This window comes from Citrus clementina, unplaced genomic scaffold (genome assembly GCF_000493195.1).
Source record: "Citrus clementina cultivar Clemenules unplaced genomic scaffold, Citrus_clementina_v1.0 scaffold_3, whole genome shotgun sequence".
NCBI classification, from domain to species: domain Eukaryota; kingdom Viridiplantae; phylum Streptophyta; class Magnoliopsida; order Sapindales; family Rutaceae; genus Citrus; species Citrus x clementina.
The window spans coordinates 50765498-50785818 of NW_006262339.1; the positions used below are offsets into that span (position 1 = coordinate 50765498).

General features: G+C 35.3%; 2 protein-coding genes and 1 long non-coding RNA gene across 3 annotated transcripts; 1 reads left to right on the top strand and 2 right to left on the bottom strand.

The window, feature by feature from the left end:
• Nucleotides 1-295: 295 nt before the first annotated feature.
• On the bottom strand, nt 296-4414 carry LOC18049755 (pentatricopeptide repeat-containing protein At1g63330). The gene is made up of 3 exons (XM_006445407.2): nt 1209-4414; nt 989-1101; nt 296-840 (listed from the first exon to the last, which is right to left on the bottom strand). The coding sequence occupies exon 1, from the start codon at nt 4239-4241 to the stop codon at nt 1599-1601; it is 2643 nt and encodes an 880-aa protein (XP_006445470.1). The 5' UTR covers nt 4242-4414; the 3' UTR covers nt 296-840; nt 989-1101; nt 1209-1598.
• A 5449-nt stretch (nt 4415-9863) lies between these two features.
• LOC112100333 lies at nt 9864-10355 on the top strand. Its single transcript, XR_002906676.1, has 3 exons — nt 9864-9906; nt 9998-10061; nt 10214-10355. It is a non-coding gene; the product is annotated as an uncharacterized LOC112100333 (long non-coding RNA).
• Nucleotides 10356-11943: 1588 nt separating this feature from the next.
• LOC18049756 lies at nt 11944-12958 on the bottom strand. Its single transcript, XM_006445408.2, has 2 exons — nt 12701-12958; nt 11944-12403 (listed from the first exon to the last, which is right to left on the bottom strand). Exons 1-2 carry the CDS (start codon nt 12808-12810, stop codon nt 12235-12237), a joined length of 279 nt encoding a protein of 92 aa, XP_006445471.2. The 5' UTR covers nt 12811-12958; the 3' UTR covers nt 11944-12234.
• Between the last annotated feature and the right edge of the window lie 7363 nt (nt 12959-20321).

A 20321-nucleotide genomic window follows, 5' to 3' on the forward strand; every position in this document is an offset into this window, starting at 1 on the left:
TCAAGTGTCAAGTTCGTCCCGATAACTTTTTTATTTTTTCACGAATTCAAATCCTCTAGAGGAGGAGAACTTGAAGTAAATTTATGATGCAATAAGTTATGTTTTGTAAATGGCCAAAGTTCTTCGAAGGTTTATATTCTTCCTTCCACAACACACACAACCCCACCCCCCACAGCCCTTGCCCAAGTTTTCTAATTGTTTAATGGAAATGTAAGAATTTCTCGGAAACTGAATGTACTGGTTGTTTCAACATTTGGGACCTTTGTGTTTGGGGCCAGCTTACTAAATGGTCGTGCTAATATTTTCCTGTCCTGACGTAACAGAGGAGTTTCTTCATTTCTTCATTTTTTTTAAATGTGGAAGCAGCTTCCTTTTTAGAAGTATTAGAGTAAATAATGCCATTAGATAAGCAGTTTAGTTGTGCAACAACAAAGAGAGCAATGAAAACGACCCTTGCGAGTTTCATTCCGCTAACTTGGAATGACTATTTCCATTTAAATCATTGTCCAATTAAGCCCAAAAAGCAAGGAGAAAGTTTTTATTCTGTGATTTTGATTCAACCTTAAGTACTGAAACTATGCAGCATTTCCCTAACTCATCCTTCTAACAAATAATTAACAAGTCAAGAAGAGCATCCGACTTCATTTGGCTTCCGCATGGTTCCCTTCAACCTTGGCTGCAATGGGCAAATGCTGCCTTCTAAAACAACCCATGACCCAAATAGAATGTAGCCTATATGCACACTGGTGCAGTGGACTCAATTTCTATGACAAACCTGCAGAGTTTAAGCCCTCAGTCTGGCTGATCCACCTTCTTCACTGGCAAAGGCCATACTGCAGCCTGCAACAAAACAGTGTCTCGTTGTCAATCATCAATTTTGATTACTTCATATACATTTTGAAGGTATATGGTGTTTGTTATGCTCTTGTTACAGAACAGTTTTGGGTGACAGCAATAACAAAAGGAGAAGCAACCATGCATTACTGACCTGTCTGTGTAATATGCTTTCATAGTAAGTTAATAGAAAGCCGCCAGATTTCATAAATGAAACATTAGATCATGCTATACTGCAAGTCCTGCATAAGACTTCATCCACTTCACCTGTTAAAAGCCCAGAGCAGTTAGGATCTTTCATCTATCCACATATATTTCCTATAATAAATTGCAGAACATAGAGGAAATTTACATCATAAACAATAACTCATTACTTGATTTGCTGGAGAGGTAACTTGTGCCGAATCTAATAATGTCAGCAGCTTTACATTTTCAATGAAGGTGACACACATACTATTAAAGAGCGGTCCAATAAAATCTCTCCTTAGGAGCTACACTCATGCCCTCTACCTTACCTGGCACTTTCTTTCATTTGTCCTCTCATATTTTCAATTTGTCTTTCATTTAAAGTAAAGGAACCAATCTCCACTGCAGTGTGTCAACGAACTTTCCTGCCTCTTCTTCCAATTGCCGCTGTTTGTAATTTCATCGACTGAACACAAAAATCCCCGGTAACGTTGAGTGTCATACACCCCCTAATGACAGTAAATGATTCAGCAAGACAAGTTGAACACACTTCTGAAATCATGTTCTGTGAGGTTATTTCAGGATCCAGCAGAACAATGCTCAATTAATTTAAGGGAAGCCTGGCTGGTTTTATAGTTGGGTCTGTTTCTCCAGAAGTAATCATATGTAATGTACATGAGGAAATCCAAAAAAAGGCTCTTTTCAGATGTTTCTTGAAAAAACTCAGCATTTTCTTGTATATTATGGTAGGCTCTGTCCATTATCTTATAGGAAGTCTCATCAAAATCAAAGGAAATTTCACTCAGCTTCTGACCCCACAATAGAGTCTTCTCAGGCATCCCCTGCTTGCAAAAGTGAGACAGTAATACGTTAGTAGTAACGACATTTGGAACAAAGGCCATCTTAAGCAATTTTGCAGCTATTATTATAGCACGATCCAGTATGTCACAGCAAACACCATTCATCAGTGTGTTGTATGTTACCGTATTTGGAACTATACCCGCTGAAACAAGCTCATCCAGCATCATTGCAGCTTGATTCATTTTTCGAATATTGCAGTAACCATGCATCCGTATGTTATAGGTTGTGATATCGGGGTCCAACCCGCCAGCATACATTTTATTCACCAACTCATCTGCTCTAACAATGTCAAGTGCTTTACAATACCCACCAATCAAAGTGTTGTATGTGACAATATCGGGGACTAACCCAGTTCGATACATGTCCATAAAGGCATCAATTGCTGGCTTCATTCTGCCTTGTTTGCAAAAGCCGTTGATGATAATATTAAAGGTAAAGTTATCTGGAAGGAGACCCTTTTGCCTCATTTCTCTCTCCAATTTCAATGCTTCATTTAGCTTCCCACGGTTACAAAACCCAGCAATTAAAGAGTTATATGCAAAATTATTTGGTACAAACCCTATCCTTGACATTTCTAAAAACACGCCATAGGCCTCGTCCACCAGACCTGCCTTAGAAAGTCCGTTGATATAGGCTGAGAAGGCAACAGCATCAGGAAATATTTTTCTCCTATTCAACTCATTCCACAGACTCTGAGCTCCTATCAGATCCCCTATCCTGAAGTACCCATCCAAAAGTACAGTAAAAGCTACTTTATTGATGGGAAAACCCTTCTCTATCATCTTACACAAAAGATCCCAGGCTTCCGGCAGCCTCCCCTTTTTGCACAAACCCACAAGCAGAGAACTACACGTGCAGGATGAAGGAGTCAGACCAAATTGATGCATAATTTTATATGCTTCAAAGGCATTTTCTTCTAACCCTGCCCTGCTATAAGCTGCGATAATAGAATTAAACGCAAAAATACTTGGGGATATTCCTTTCTCAAACATATCCTCAAAAAATTCCATGGCCTCATCCAACCAACCTGCCCAACATAATCCTGCAACTGTAATATCATACAACGTACAATTGGGAAGCAACCCCGACACCGACAAATCCCTTAACAACCTATCCCCATCCTCCATTCCACCATACTTGCAATGCCCTGAAACTATAATATTAAAAGTTACAGCATCAGGAGCTATATCTCTGCTCCTCATTTCTTCATATAGCATGTTTGCTTGATCAATGTCCCTAGCTTTAACATATCCATTTAGTAGGGCATTATAAACTACCACATTTGGAGAAAGACCCTCCTCTTGAATCATATCAAAAATCATCCTGGCCTGCACCACATTTCCCTCTTTGCACAAGGCATCAATAACAGTACTAAATGTAGCAGTGCTTGGTTTGCAGCCCCTTTCAATCATCAAATGCATCCAATACAGTGCATATGATGTCTGCCCTCTGATGCAATAAGCATTGATCAAAATGTTATAGGCAAAAAAGTCAGCAACACACATGTACTTATGCATCACATGAAGCAAACTCTCACCAATTCTAATACAACCATTTCTACAAAACCCAAGAATCAATGCATTAAAAGTATAATTAGAAGGTCTAGGCCCTAAATGAATCATATCTCTAAACAACTTCCACACACTACCATAATCACCAACTCTAAGTAACAACTTAAACAGAATAGTAATTGCAGACTCACTCGGCATGATGCCCACCTCCCTCATTCTATATAAAATCTCCATCACCTCAGCACTCATTTCCACCCGCAAATAGCCGTGCAAAAGAGCATCGAGTACCCGAAAATCTGAGCCAAATAGATGAAAATCATCACACATAAACTCCACCATATGTTTACTCCTACCAGCTCCAATTCTGCTAATAACCCAAGTAACCACATCTTGTGCAAGAAGCCGTAAATCTTCAGCCGCAAAAATATGAGCGGCAATGCAACAAGACCTAATTGTGGACTCGGAATCATCGCAAACCACCAACTTGAAGAATGCAAATGCTGTTTCACGAGTTTCTAATAGTTTCATTACCTTCACTAAGAAGTATGGGCAGAATTTTTGTGAAAAGGCTTTTAGTATATATCCCTTTTCGTTTTTGACCATCTTCGATAGCCCCACAACGATTTTTCGCCGCTCATATGAATTTATGTGTGTTAACGAGTTTGAGTTTGGAATGGAGAAAGGTACAAACTGATTCAAATAATCACAATTTGAAGAAGAGAAATGAGGTGGAGTGGTGAGATTTTGGGTTTGTGGACAGCTCAAAGTGTGAAGCTTCAGTAAAGAAAGAAGAGAATATGAGTGATGTACCTTGAGAGTACTCCGCAATTGGCGCACGTTAGCGCACATCCGAAGTTTTTGGTTTTTCCGGCGATTGGTTTTAGATTGTCTTATCTCTCACACAGAGCGGCGGGATAGCGGAGTTGAGGAAGTACACGTCCGTCGTAGCATCGTTTATTTATTTATTTCTCGATGAGTTGTGAGTGACATCTCTAACCCGACTAATTTATAAATGTGTATTTAGAAATTAAAAGGGTACATTTAGATTCTCCAATAAAATAAACATAAAATTAGCGCTTTTTTCATCAGCAAATCGAACAAGGGGCTGCAAAAATGGTGTGAAATGGAGAATGTCCAGCATTCACAAGCATGTTCGGAAATCTATCTCCGTCAATTTACACAATGTTAAAATAGCATCAAAACGGGTCATGTCATCAAAAAATAAAAATCCAATCCTGGAGCCCCACCCTATTCAGATTTGGGTCCTGGACATGCCCCGACCTGACTGATTAAATGTCTCCGTCTTTTGGCCCCAATCCAACTCGATGGGTCGCTGGAATTCTGCCATTCCAGAAACAAATGGAAAAAAATTATCCGGTCTGAGGAATTCTCTATACGTTTGTTATCTCTAGTTCTTTCAACAAAAGTTTTCTTCATTGGCAAAAGAAAAAAAAATAAATCATTAAATAAAACCATTTCCCTAAGCTGCAAATAATATGCAAGTCAGAAACCATGTGTTTAATGTTTATGTACTGTTTAATTTACACCAACCAATTAAACTCATTATCAAAAGAGTTAATATCGGATTACCCCTCCTGAAATAGTTATCTTCAAATCACCCCCTTTATTTTAGAAAACCTCAATTTACTCTTCTTTTTATTAAGAAGACAAAAAAAAAGTTTCATCATCCATCCCATTTTACCTTATTTTTTGAACAAATATTAGTGTAACTTGAGATTTTTTAAAAACAAAGAGTAATTTGAAAATAATGAAGAGAGTAGTCTGAAATTTATCTTTATTAAAATCCGAAAGTACTAGTTTTACTCTATACGCCATCTAAATATCAAATATACCCTTATGAAAATCAATTCTTAATTTTTCACTAAATAAATTGATTAAAACTTTTTGCAATCTCACCTGTATTCATTTCATATTTAGCGAATTCTATCAACCAAATTATCGAAGAAGAGATACGGAGAGAATTCTCAATGAAGGCCAATTAAAATTCTCATGATCTTAGCGAAGGGTAATTATAAATTCCTGTATTAAAACGCAGAATGAAACAAATTTAAATAAATAATAATAAAATTTGGATTGCAATTCGTCCAAGAATCTAGATTTTTTCCCCGCATAATAACCCAAGAAAAAATCTATAATTAAAATTGGATGGATTGAAGATGTTTGTAAGGAGTAAAATTATTATATTTAACCCTATCATCTTGTCCCTAATGCTAAATCATTATGTGGACATTTTAGTAATAAATTTTTTTTATTAAAAAATAATGTTTATGGTATTTTAATGAGTGCAACTAATCTTATTTCGAGATCAAATAGGATATTTATTTAGATTTTTACTTTTTCTCCCTTATGTCGATTAAGTTAACAAAATATCTTAACAATATAAGGGTGAACTAATGTCTTTAAATTATAACGGTGGAGTAACAAGTGTCGATTTACTATAGAATGTCAGTCAAGTTTAACCATTTTCTTTAAAAATAAAGAAAATCAACCAAAACATAAGAGAATTCTTGCTCTATCAAAGTGACTTCTGAATATTCAAAATTAATATTATTGGTAAAATTGAAATATTTATTTACATGTTTTGAAATTCTAACTAAACAACTCAAGAGAGGTGAATTGCGGTTTTAAAAATTTCTCCAATAATAAGAACCATAATCCACAATACCAGCTACCATAATCCAATAATAACAAATACAACAAGTAAATTAAAGAGACAGGGGTTGAGAAAACAAATACTATAATTTTTACGTGGTTCGACAAAATCCATTATGTCCATGTCTCAAACAATCCAATGTTGAGGATTTCACTAACACCAAGCCTTATATTTAAGGCTCAAAAAACAAGTATAATTAACTTCAAATATATTAATAAATTTTTACAAATTCGAGGTATACATCCCACACCTCTTTACCCAAGTGTTATCCACACTTACAATCACTCAATCGAAATATTAAGATGAATTTTGCAAAGAACACACTTCTCACAAGAGAGTCGTAGGTAGGGGTGGGCGTTCGGTTCGGGTTAACCCGAACCGAACCGAACCCGAAATTTATTTCGGGTTTGGTTCGGTTCGGATTAACCCGTGAAATCCGAACGGGTTCAAAGTTTCAATCCGTTCGGGTTACATTTTGGTTCGGGTTGAACCCGAACCGAATTTTCAACCCGTTCGGGTTGAAGTTATTTTTTTTAACATTTAACTTCTCCCTCTCGGCCTCCCCTCCTTGCTTCCTCTTCTAATTTTCTGTGAACTGTGGCCGACGACTTCTGCAGTAGTCACAGCAGCCCCTTAGCAGCAGCCACAGCAGCCCCGTTCAGCTCCAACAGACACCAACAACAGCAGCTCGCAGCCGCCAGCAGCAGTAGCTCAGCCAGCAGCAGCAGCTCGCAGCAGCCACCAGCAGCAACCACCAGCCACCACCAGCCACCACCAGCCACCAGCAGCAGCAGCAGCAGCCAGCAGCAGCGGCCAGCAGCAGCAGCCAGCAGCAGCGGCCAGCAGCAGCCAGCAGCAGCAGCCAGCAGCAGCGGCCAGCAGCAGCCAGCAGCCCCATTCACCGTCTTACTCCCTCCCACGACAAGAACACTCACAGCAGCAGCCAGCATCTCCGTTCACCGCAGCCCACTCACGTCAGCCAGCACGCCTTGCCCGCAATTGCGCTGTGCGTTCGCCGTTCAGCTCGCGTCCCACTCAGCCCAGCAAGCCTCGATCTGCCGACGTTGTAGCTACTCCGACCTCCGAGATCAAGGTTTGTCTTACCTTGCCGACGGCGACGCTATAACTTGCTGACTTGCACGCAGCTGATGGCAACAACCCGATTCAAATTTTAAGTTTTTAACAGCCTATTGATATTAATTAAATTGTAAATTTTTAATTAATTGATTGATAATTATTCAATTATTTGAAGTGGGTTTGTTGTTGTTGATTGATAATTGAATAAATGGAGATTGTTATTAATTAAATTGGAGTGAGTTTATTGATAATTGAACAATTGGAGGGTGGAGATGGTTATTAATTAAATTGAAGTTATTAATTAAATTGGAGATTGTTAATTAATTGATTAATTTTTGCTGTTTTTTTAATTTAGAAAATGGTAATATGCTGAATTGTTGATATGTAGTTATTATTATTGTTTGTATTTAACTTAAGTGTTGTTCAATTAATTAAATTGTGATATTTGTTCAATTTAGGATATTATAAGTTATAACATTATGAAATTTTGAGGTTTTGTAATGACAACCTAATGCGATCATGTTATGGATTTATGATTCAGATGTCTGATAGTGGTGGCTCAAGAAATCATGAAAGCATCCAATCCACTGAATCTAATGAAGTTAGTGATATATCACCAATGGCTACGGGAGCCCAATCCGAATCAAAGAGGAAGAGGTCATCGAAGACATCATCAAAACCGCCTCAACCAAGAAAAGTGATGGCTCCAAGATCAAAGGTATGGCAAGATTTCACTAAATTGCCGGAAGATTATAATCGGTGTAAGTGCAACTACTGTGGCCAAGAATATTCATGTAAATCTACTGATGGGACTAGTAGTTTGTCGAACCACTTGAAAAGGTGTTTAGAATATGAAAGTTATTTACAAAATCAAACAGCTTTAAGTCAAAAAACTATTGGTGTCGGTAATGAAGAGGTTGGTCAGGTTGTGGTTAGGGGGTTTAATCAGGAGGTTATTAGAAGAGCGACTGCTAAAATGATTATTCTTGATGAATTGCCATTTTCGCATGTGGAGAATTCTGGATTTAGACATTTTTGCAGTGTTGCATGTCCTAGGTTTATGGTTCCATCTCGTAGAACTATTACCAAGGATATCCTTGACATATTTCTATCAGAAAAGGCTTCATTGAAGAGTTTATTATGTGATAAGAAGCAAAGAGTGTCTCTTACTACGGATATTTGGACTTCCATCACAACGGTCAGTTATATGGTAATAACAGCACACTTTATTGATCAAGATTGGCAGTTACGCAGGAGGATCATCAGTTTTAACACAATTTCTGATCATAAAGGGGAGACAATTGGTAAGCAGCTCGAGAAATGTTTGCTTGATTGGGGTATAGAGAGGGTGTTCACAGTCACCGTGGATAATGCAAGTGCAAATAAAGTTGCCATTACCTATTTGACGAATAAATTGAAGACTTGGAGAGATGGTGCATTGGTGTTGAATGGTGACTTTATCCATGTACGTTGCTGCGCACATATCATGAATCTTATTGTTAATGAGGGGTTGAAAAAACTAGATAATAGTATTATTAGTATCCGTAATGCTGTGAAGTATGTAAGATCATCTACTGCGAGATTGAAAGCATTTCAAATTCGTGTAGAGCAAGAAAAGATCTTGGGGAAGAATGGTCAGCCTTCTAGAGGAAGTGTGGTTTTAGATTGTCCAACTAGGTGGAATTCCACATATACCATGTTAACAACGGCATTGAAGTTTAGATCGGCATTTGATCGAATGGCATATGAGGATAAGCTTTATGATGCTTATTTTCATGAAGAAGAATGTGGGAAAAAAAAAAATCGGACCACCAGGAAGTTATGATTGGGATAATGCTCGTCGGATGGTCAAGTTTTTGAGGATTTTTTATGAGGCCACATTGTCATTTTCTTCTTCACTGAGGGTGACATCTAGTACGTGCTACAACGAGATATGCAAAGTTGAAAAAGCTTTGAATACAATGGCGGACAGTCTTGACCCACACATTAGTATGATAGCAAGTAGCATGAAGGAAAAATTTGAAGAGTATTGGGAGGGGTCTTCGAAGATAAACAAGTCGTTGATCGTTGCTTCTATATTAGATCCACGGGGGAAAATGAATTTTCCAGCACTTTGCTTTGAGACTTTATATGGTAAAGATAGTGCAAAATGTGCTGAAATGAAAAATGTGGTGAAGGATGTGTTAAACAAGCTTTTTGAAGCATATAGTGCTCAACACTTTAAACCAAGTGCTAGTGCTAGTGCGAGTGCGAGTGCATTTCCGAGTGAAAGTGTGAGTGCATTTCCGAGTGAAAGTGCGGGTATTAGTGCTAATAGTGGGCTGACTTTTATGGATGAAGACGATGAGGTATTTGAGGACCCTTTTTCCAAATATACTGAGATGGTTGCCGTTACTAGAGATCACATAGAATTTTCAAATGAGCTAGATCTTTACTTGATGGAGTCGGTTGAATATCAAGTGTCTAATGCATTGGGGCTCCATTGATATTTATTATGGTGGAAAGCTAATAGTTCGAATACCCAATTTTATCGCAAATAGCTAGAGATGTACTTGCCATTCCCGGTATCTACAGTTGCATCTGAGTCCGCCTTTAGCACAGGAGGTCGTATTTTAGATGAATATAGGAGTTCTATGACTCCTGATATGGTGGAAGCATTGATACTGACACAAAATTGGTTGCGAACTTCACTTTTTGTTGATTCAACGACAAACCTTCAGGTGTTGGTGGAGGAAAATGAGTTCATGGATGCTCTTACAGAAGGTATAAATATTAATGATTATTTATTTATTTTTTAGATTTGTTTACTTTAAGTTAAAGAGTTATTTACTTCAAATCTTTTTATTTTATGTAGAGCTTCGTAAATCGACATAAGCAGAACATCCAAGTGTTCTAATATGAAGATTTTTGCTGCAACAGTAAGTTTGTTATCGATTTAGATCAAACTTAATAATCATTTACAATTAAGGCATAGTCATAATACAAATATGCTACTAGTAATATTGAGAATTGTTAAGGCATATTGAGTTATTCAACTAAATTTTAATTAAGTTTTTTAATTTTTTTGCAGCATGGACTGATTTGCTTCATTTTCTATCCGTTGTTGCTCGATATTTTTCTATGGTGGTGGTTAATTATTGCTAATTTGGAGATGTTGTGTTGAGTATTGATGGTGTTAGTCTTAGAGATGGATTATTAGCCTTATTTGTCATGTGGAGAATGAAGATGTTTAATCATGGTTGCCATTTGCCATTTTAATTTTTAGATTTGTAATTTTTGTAGTTTGATTGTACTGGATATTTGTTGTTAAGAATGTTTGGAATTTAAATTTTTAGATTTTAAGTGGTTAGAAACTTAGAATTTTTAGATTAAATTGTTTCAATCCGAACTAACCCGAACTAACCCGAACTAACCCGAATTATTCTAACCCGAACTAACCCGAATTAACCCGAACCGAAATTGTAACCCGAATTATCAACCCAATCCGATCCGAATTGTCAACCCAAATCGAACCGAACCGAATTAAATTCGGTTCGGTTTGGTTCGGGTTGGCGTTTTGAACCCGATTGGGTTCAATTCTCCAACCCGAACGGGTTGAAACCCGAACCGAAACCCGAACAACCCGAACCGAAATCCGATTTGCCCACCCCTAGCCGTAGGCAGCTGATCTAGGCTCTTGCCAATGGTTAGGGCATCGGCCATTTACCTTTGCAATACTTTCAGGGCCTACGCCACATTAGGAAAGCGGTGAATCAATTTTATCAAACCGACAAATTGGTTTCCCGTATAATTATCATTGAAGGATTTCAAACAAACCTATATGCCGCTTAAGGCAAACCAATTCGCTGATTGCTCTCTGAACAATTTATTTATAACAAACCGGTTCGCCAATTTCCTAAATCGGTCTATCGCTTACATTCATGCCAACTTTGAGAGTTTTATATTTTGGTCCACGTTCTTATTCATTTTGATAAAACATTTAACTCCTATTTTTCTTCAAGTATAGAAAACATATTTCATGGGACCGAATGTAAATTTGAATGCCATGACTAGGTTTTGAGCTATTAAGTACTTGAACATGCATAAATCCGACAAATTAGCTTTACAAAGATTATGAAGATAAAACATTACCTAAATTAGTCTTCTTCACATTTAAATCTTTACTTAACTAACGTGTCCTTCACTGTTTTAAGCTTGATCTCACACTAATAATTTTTCACCTCTGAAAACTAATGAGATTCAAAGTATTTTCTTTTCCTATATTAGCTTTACTCTATTGTTTGTTATCATCGTGGATATTAAATAAATATTATGTAACCAAAAAAAAAAAATGAAACATTTAACTACAAATAAGATGAAAATAAATTCACATTCACATAAATTATGATAAGTAGAAAATACATAATGTTAAATTAATAAGAAAACGTATTGATTTGAATATACGTCATCAATGCTCAAATGTGATGTTATTTTATTTTAACGGTCAAACTGAATCAACAGACTCAGAAAGAATGAAATAATATGGACTTATGTGTTAGCGCTTTTCTGATTTTCAACAAAACGATAGAGAAGTTAAGAAACAACCCATAATCACATCTGAACTGGAAAGAAGGAAAAAAAAGGGAAAGAGGGAAAAAAAAAATGATAGGGCATACTGGGGGAACAAGGATACAAGCTAGAGCCTTCTTTTAATTTTCTTAAACTAGGATACGTAAAGAAGTGAGCAAAGTCTTTGATTTTATAATTGACTGCTTCAAAATGCTTCGAACAGGGAAAATTAACATGAAGATCATCACGTCATTACAAAAATAACACAGATCATCCCATTCAAAGGATGCTGGTTCCTCTTAATCCTCATAAAAACTCAACCCAAAATAGAAAAAGAAAAGTGTCTGATTGCTCTCATTTTCTCCTTCTCGCTCTCTCTCTCTCTCCCACCATTCGTGCCTTTACAGATCAAATCCTTGACCATATTATGTGGGATTTCCATTTCCTTCAATTCTCTCTCTCTCTCTCTCTCTTTTTTTCTTTAAATAACAAAATCCGAAAACATAGTGCTTTTTCAATTGGGGTTCAGTACCCATCAGTTTATCAGGCCACAGCAACTGTACCCGTCCGTACAGTTTTGCTGGGTGTTGAGTTGTTTGATTCTGATTTTCTAGCTGAAGAAGAAGATGACTTCTTCCAGCTCCTCTCTTTGGCTTCATCCATCTCTATCTGTTCTTGCCTGCACTCCTTGCTACAAAACGGTGTGTTTCCTCTGCAAAAAATTCATCAAAATTTCGTATTTTAGTAATCAGACTGAGCCAATCAAAACGAATAAACAATTTCTTTAGACTAGAATGAAAATCTTGAATATCATCGATTTATTATATGATTCTATGCAAATTGAGATATATCTCGATTGCAGCAAACGTGACGATATTAATTCTTAAAAAAATTAGTATGATTTCATATGAATCGCAAATTCACATCTGGGTATCTTCGATTTCATATGAATCATTATCATTAAAAATTGGACTAAATCGAGATGATCGTATTGTATGTAAATTCTAACCTGTACATGAAGATGTCTGAATTATAGCCAAGGGGCTTGCGGCACAGAAAGCAAGAATCAAGGAAGTGGGGCTCCTGGTAATCTGCGCATCCGGCGTAATAGTAAGACATCGTGGATGTGAATACGATTTGGCTCGCGGAAGCGGATTCCGGTTGGTCTGATGCGCCGTAAGAGCTGCTAATAGAAGAAGACTGAACAGGTTTTAGGGGGAGGTGGGAAGGTGGGTGGGAAGCTGTTTTTATAGCCTCGTGGCCTTGAAATAGAAGTTGACTTGAGAGAATCGAGTGCACTAGCGACTACTCTAATAATGAGATGCTCGACCCGGCAAGGGTATTATTTTTCCACGTGACTGAATATGATTGGTCACTGGATGATGCAAGAGGTTATGCGACCGATGGCTTATTTAAAACCAGCGGCGATTATCATAAATCCGGGCGGTTCAATCTATTGGTCCACAGCATTTATGATGCATCGCTTTCATTAAAATGAAGAATTAATAATTTTTCTTGCTTTGGCAACATATATATTATTACTTTTGGCATTTTGGCCCCTCGGTTAGTCGCCTTGTGTACTTCTTCTTCGTTGTTTTTGGGCACTCGAGATTCTGTTCTCCCCACCTAGACAGTCACTTTAAAGAAAGGAAAATTGTTCAACTTTTCTTTCCTCTACTGCTAGTGCTAGTATTAGACTAGTAGCTGCAAAATGAGTTCAAAATTCTTCAAACTTGGTTCTTTAAAATAAAAACGTTAAATTGGCAGAAAAGTGGTAACATGATCCATGAATGCTATAAGTTGAAAATGCTCCAATGTATAATATATTTTATAATGACATAAGAAAATTAACTAATAAATAAATTATACTGAAAAAATAATGTTCAAACCACCTAAAAATTTAAATAATTTTTTTTGATGATGCAATATATTAAAATATCAATGTGTTAGAATCATATTTGTGTTACAATTTACACATGAGCAATACATTATTCTGGTTAGATTAAATCTTTTGGGAATATGACATATGTGAACTTGAAAGTTAGAATCATATTTGTGTTATAATTTACACATGAGCAATACATTATTATGGTTAGATTAAATATTTTGGGAATATGACATATGTGAACTTAAAAGTTAACGAACTATAATATATTTTGAAATTACTTCAATTAGAAGTAACATCAATCAACTGATAAATAAAGTCTATCAAACAAAATAATTTTACATAAACAATGTTTCTAAAGAAATACCATAGATAAAAGAGTAGCCATTTTATTAGAATAAAATTATAATTTTAACAACATTATAAACATGTCAGGGGCTTTAACTTTAATGTCCGATAATAATGATGAAAAAAAGTCACACTTAACTATCTAAGTTCTTATTATGACTATTAAGTAGTCCTTAAATACGAATATCTTTGAATGAGGTAAAAGGTATATAAAAGAGTAGCACATGAATGCGAATTATTGGGGGTGAAAATCAATATATGAATTTAATGAGGGTGTTAGCATGAAAATATGGAAGTATGGGGAAAAGTTAAAATGTCGAAACCTCGGGGACTGACGTTAAAAGACCGGTAGGCCACTGAATTAATTATTACAAGCGGACCCTTCATGATCTCTCTAGAGTCCAAGGACCACACTTGTCGTTACTTTCTCCAACTAGGAGTTGAGTAAGCAGTGGGCCCCGCACGCCCTCAAAAATAAAAAAATAAAAAGTTAAAAGCACCAAACTTGGAGCTGATTAGACGTAGGACCCACGGACCCCACAATAGCAGACACAGGCCATTCAATGTTGGGACCCACCTGACGCATAATCTTGCTGGCTCCTTTCCCAAGGTCCTTGTCCTCTCTGGCCCACGCCACATGACCGCATAAACCGGTCGGCTCCTCCAAACGCTACCCGGTGTACGTGCGATTCTCCTCAGTCCGACAGCACAGCAGCTATAATTAATCGCACGTGCTACGTGTCAATTGATTAAGAATTAAAAAAAATTTAACTGTACTTTGCCATTGTTGACGGTCAAGATTACGAGGTCAGTTTAAATCAACGGTGTCGACTGTGCCACGATGGTAAACCATGATGTGACCTCAATTATTGAAGGCAATCAATTGCGTTTCTTTCTCCCACGTTGGAGCATGAGCTGATGTCGATTTTTAAATGAGTGGCTGAGCTGTGAAACTGTGATCAACAAAGCCAAGCTTACGTGAGCTTGGAGCATGTCAATAGTGCATGAAACGGATGTTTAAAAGGAAAACTGCGTCCTTAAAATTAATTAACCGCCTCAGAGATTGAGTCACTTTGCTGTGGGTTCATGTTTTTTTTTTTGTTATTTTGACTTAATTATTCAATTTACACATGTGCTGAAAACACAGCCTGAGCAATCGTCAAATTATTAAACTTCAATAAGATTTTATTTCTTTTATTTCCCTTTTACCTTCTTTATATCATAATCTTGAACATGTCCGGGTCCCAACAGCAACCTTTTTGTCGAACTTTACCGTTCCAACTAAGAATGGGCAAATTATTCCCAAATCTACAAATTTGCTAAAACCCACTCATAAAAATCCGTCTTTTTATAAGTAATTTTGTAAATTGCATGTAGGTTTGATATTTTAAATTTAAATGCATTATGAATCACATGATATTTAATAAAAAAAAAATTTAAGGATATTTATGTGGGCATCCATCGACCCGCATTTTATTTTTTTAATTATTTAGGTTTTGAATTTTAATCATAAAAGTTACATAAAAAAAATATTAAACATATGTGCTAAAGTTATTATTCACGACATTGTCTTCCTCATTCTTAAACCTCACCTAGTTCAGTGTAGCCGTATGCGCTAACCCCCCCTCTCCCAAAAAAACACATAAACACACACGGGGGCACACATTAAGATAGATAAAATAAATTTAATAAGTCGAAATTTTATGATTTTCAAATTTAATATTAATAATATATTATTTTAATTTAGTTGATTTTGCTCGTTCAACCTTAATAACTTGAACCTAATGATTGCTTACTAAATGTGGGCTTTTATTCATTTAAAAAAATTGCTAATGGTAGTTGTCTAATATTTACTCGTTAATATTGTTGACAATACATGTTGAAAAAAAAAAGATGGAGCAATGCATTAATCTTACTGATAATAATTTTGCCTACAATCGAAATATTTTGTATTATATTGATATATTTTGTGCATTTGTTTTAATGTTGAAACTTTAATTTTCGTTTATATTGATAAAATCTAAAACTGAGTATTTTATGTGGATTTTTAAGCTATTATTATAAATTTATAGTTTGAAGTATATAATTTAAATTTTTATTTATTATTGAAAGTATTTTTTCAATATTTGTGAGCTTAAATGTGAGAACTCATAAAAAACTCACAGCGGATTGCAGGAGGGTTTGATAATATTTAAAGCTCGCAATGGGTTTAATAATTTAAAATTTTCACTAGTGCAAATTTGGTAATGACAAACCCGCAGTGGGTGATACATATTGCCATCCTTACGTCTAACCAATAGTCTTTTTTGTTTGTTAAAAAATAATAATAATAAAAGTAATCTTCTTACTTAGGCATAACAAAAAACTTAGGAATTGCTAGCCAGCGGCAACGTCCTTAGGGCCAATTTGATGAGTTTGTAGTTTTTAAAATATTTGATGTTAGCCCTTCTATAAATCTAATTAGTTATAAAGAGAATTAGTTAAACGTTTGGTAAAGTTTATTTGTAAAAGTGTTGTGGGTTTTAAAAAAATCGTATGTATTTGGTAAATCGTATTGTAAAAATTTTATTTAACGTCATATCCAATTTAGTTATTTATATTATTACAATAGTTTAACAATAAGATTTACTAAACATATATGATTACTTTTAAAACTCACAGCACTTTTAAAGATAAATTTTACTAAACTTTTATCTAATTTTTTTCATAATTAATTATTTAAACAACTAACATGAATTATTTTAAAAATTATAGTATTATCAAACTGGCCTCTTACTTTAAAAACGTAAACAAGGTAATGTCAAACTGGTGTTGCGAGAGGGAAAAAAACATCTCAACAACCTTCGTAAAAATTAGCTCAAAACTACAACCTTATGTTATTGTATTTGTTGTATTTCTTTAAACAAGAAAATAAACTTAATAATGGTTTTTTTTAAAAAAGAAATGCATTCCTTGGAGCCTATCATGGGTAGAAACAAGTTGAATCCAAGATGAGCCACTTCCTTTTCTTAACACACCCAATTCGATAATGAAGTACTACTAAAAGAAAATATTAATAACAATGAAATAAAAGTTAACAGTATACAATAAATATAACTTTAAGTAATATATTTCTTATAGGTTTTTCATCTTACCTTTCAAACTACAGCAGTTTATTAAACACTTTAATATTATAGTTTTTAAATTATAATTATCCAATCTCGATACCTCAATATCAAACATGCCTCAAACATGATGGCGCAGGTTCACTCTTGCAGGCCGCAGCAAGCAGCAAGCCTACTAAAGTGTAAAGAATCCGAGACAAAAATTATTAATATTAGATCAATGTACAACACAAAAAGCACATACAGAATTTCAGACAAACTTTTGGCTTCATATCACAAACTTAACAGGGAGTAAAATGACTGGTAACACTAACACTTCCCAGTGAGAGCAGAGTTTAGAGCAACATGCACATCAACTCCAATTTGGGCTTCAGCTTTCTCTAAGTTGGTTGAGGCTAAGCTTAGTTTCTGGGTAAACTCAGCGAGTCCCTTCTAAATTAGGCTTGGGTCAATTTGTTCAAGTGGCACAGCCTCAACAGCAATTATTTCCGCATAAAAGTTTGTGTGGATAAGTGCAAAGCCACTGCTGATAAAATATTTTATTACTTCATTTCCTTCATGCACTGATAGGACGCCAGATTTCAACACAGCAATTATAGACGCATGCCCAGGAAGAACACTCATTAGCCCAGTTGTCGACGGTATTATAATCTTGTCAATCTATAACAAATAATAAGTCGAGTAAGACACGTGGTGATCAAAGCTCCCTCTAGTTCAGACCATGATCATTCTACAACACCACTCAAATGAAAAGGTTAAGCAGACAAATCAATTGCTATTATTAATACAATCTAGCAGAAAGAGTTGTGCCACTTAAATGCAACAAGAGACAAGTAAAGTGAGAAACGCATTAGCACAGTACCTCCATTCCCCCTTACATCCCTACCATCATAACCAGAGACAAAATCTCCTATAGAAATGTTCTAATATGACATTTCCAAACTACGCCAATCTCTCTGCCCTTTCATATATATATATATATATATATATATATATATATATATATATGTATATAGTCATTGTGTGGGCCCTTTATTTTTTTTAATGCGGATACGCTCTTAAATCATATGGTTTAAGGGAATTATTTTTTAATGAATTATAAAGTCATGTAGTTTAAAAGAGTAAAAAACTAATTTTCTTAAATTATATAGTTTAAAAATGTGTTCATATGAAAAGAAAATGAAGGCATCTGCAATTAAGAAGTACTATGTGTGTGTGCAGGTGCGCGCTCTCGCGCGCAATCTTTTTGACTCGTAAGAACATGGAGTTAATTGGTCTTTTCACACAAGTGAATTTGTTACAGTCTCATCAAATGTCAACAATGGCATACCTACACAATGTAATGTATTATAAATGCAGGCTGACAATCTTTCTTGTTACGCATCTATCGGTATGAACAAGTGAGAATTGTAGAAATTAAAAGGTGTGTTTGGGAGTGAAGTGTTGTAACTTTTAATCTGCAACTGCTGTGGAGTAAAAGCTATAACTGTGGAGTAGAAGTTGGAAAAAAAAACTTGCTAAGCTATCAAAGCCCAACTACAAGTGTTACCAAATACTGTAGTAGCTGGACTTTGAAAGCCCAACTACCTTACCACACTCCCAAACGGACTCAAAACCAAGCCCAAGTGAGAGAAAATAGAATCAGTCCTTGAGTTTTTCAGAACCCAAGCTTACAACAACATTAAAAACCTAATGCCATTACAGCACAGAGCAAAATCAAGTGTTTCCCATATAAAGTCCAGAGGTGTGCCTCAATTACTAATACCACTTTTCGTAGTGCAAAGAAAAAAAAACCACTTTTCGCTAGTGGGCTTCTAAAATGGCCGAGCCCTAATTCCTCTGCTATTTCTGCGTTGCTTTGTATCTGTAAGCCCATTGTTTTTGCAACCTAGGAATGAATTGTTAAAGAGTTGGGCTTTTAACGCCCCTTTATAATTTTTATAACACCCCTTTTAAATATTATTCTTTAATTTGTAAAAAGTAAATTCATATTATATTAAAATTCATCATCTTCTAAAAATTTTCACTAAAAAAAAAATAGTTGTTTTAAATTTTTATTTATAAAATACATATAAATTTATAAATTTTAAATTATTTTTATTACATAATTTTTATTTCCATAGTTCTAAATTTTTATAATTTTTTAAAAATATTTTTAACTAAAATTTAAAATATAAATAAAATATGAGCATAAAAATTTATTAAAAATAATTTATTTAAATATTTAATGAAAGTTTTATTAAAAATTAAAATAAATTAATCTGTCTTTAATTATTTAATACTCATTAGTGAACCCTTTCTCTGCCACTGCCAATTCTGCTTTTCTTTTGTCTGACAAAGAATTCCATTTAGGGTTTTTGTTTCATTGTGTTTCATTGTGCTCTCTGCAGGCCATTGTCTAAGACACTGAGATTCAATGCACTGAAAGTCATTCCAGCAGGATCTTCTGGTGGTGGGAAGAAGGAGTTGTTTGGCTTACTAATTTGGTGTTGACCTGAGATGTCATAGAATCATATGAGGTGATCATGATATTCAGTCAGATCTTTTATTTGATGTTGTTCTTTACCTGTTTATAAAATCCTAGGGGCGCAAGTCTGTAGCACTGGAAAATATTATGTTCTCAAAATTTTGGGATATTTAATTATGCCATCTTTTTTCAAGGTTATTTCATTTCAATGTGGTTATTGAGTTATTTTCTATTTTCTTCTGCTAGGAGTTAAAATATCGATGTACCTCTTGTTTATTTGAGAAGTAAAAATGGGCACTTCGAGTGATGCAACTGGGCTAGCCCGTTTGGCCTAAGTAATTGCTTTGCAATTAGGGCATCCTTGTGTTTTCAATCAATGGAATGATATTAGGAACATAACAATTCAGCCATCGCCAAGTTGTCTCAGTAGCTGCTTATTTAATAGTTCAATCCACTTGGTGTATTTTAATTTCTGCTGCTGCTTTTTGGTTAGTATGAGCGACAAGGGTCAGTTAGTGGTCATATCATGTTAAAAACGATCCTTGTTTGACAATATTAGGAATTGGATCTAAAATCACCTTCTTTTTGGAGAGAAAGTAAAATGTTTCTTGATGATCTGTCACTTTTTCCTATTCTCTTCTCGTATGATGAATCACAACTTGGAACTTTTTTTAGTGTTTTCTCTTGATGTATATTTCTCAACCTAAAGGAGTATGCGTCTGCTGTAGAGCCAAAAGTATACGTGATTCTTTTCTTTTATTTTCCTATTTTGCTCCTCTCTTTCTGAAGTCAAATACCCAAATGTGTGTTGCTCAATTTTGTCTTG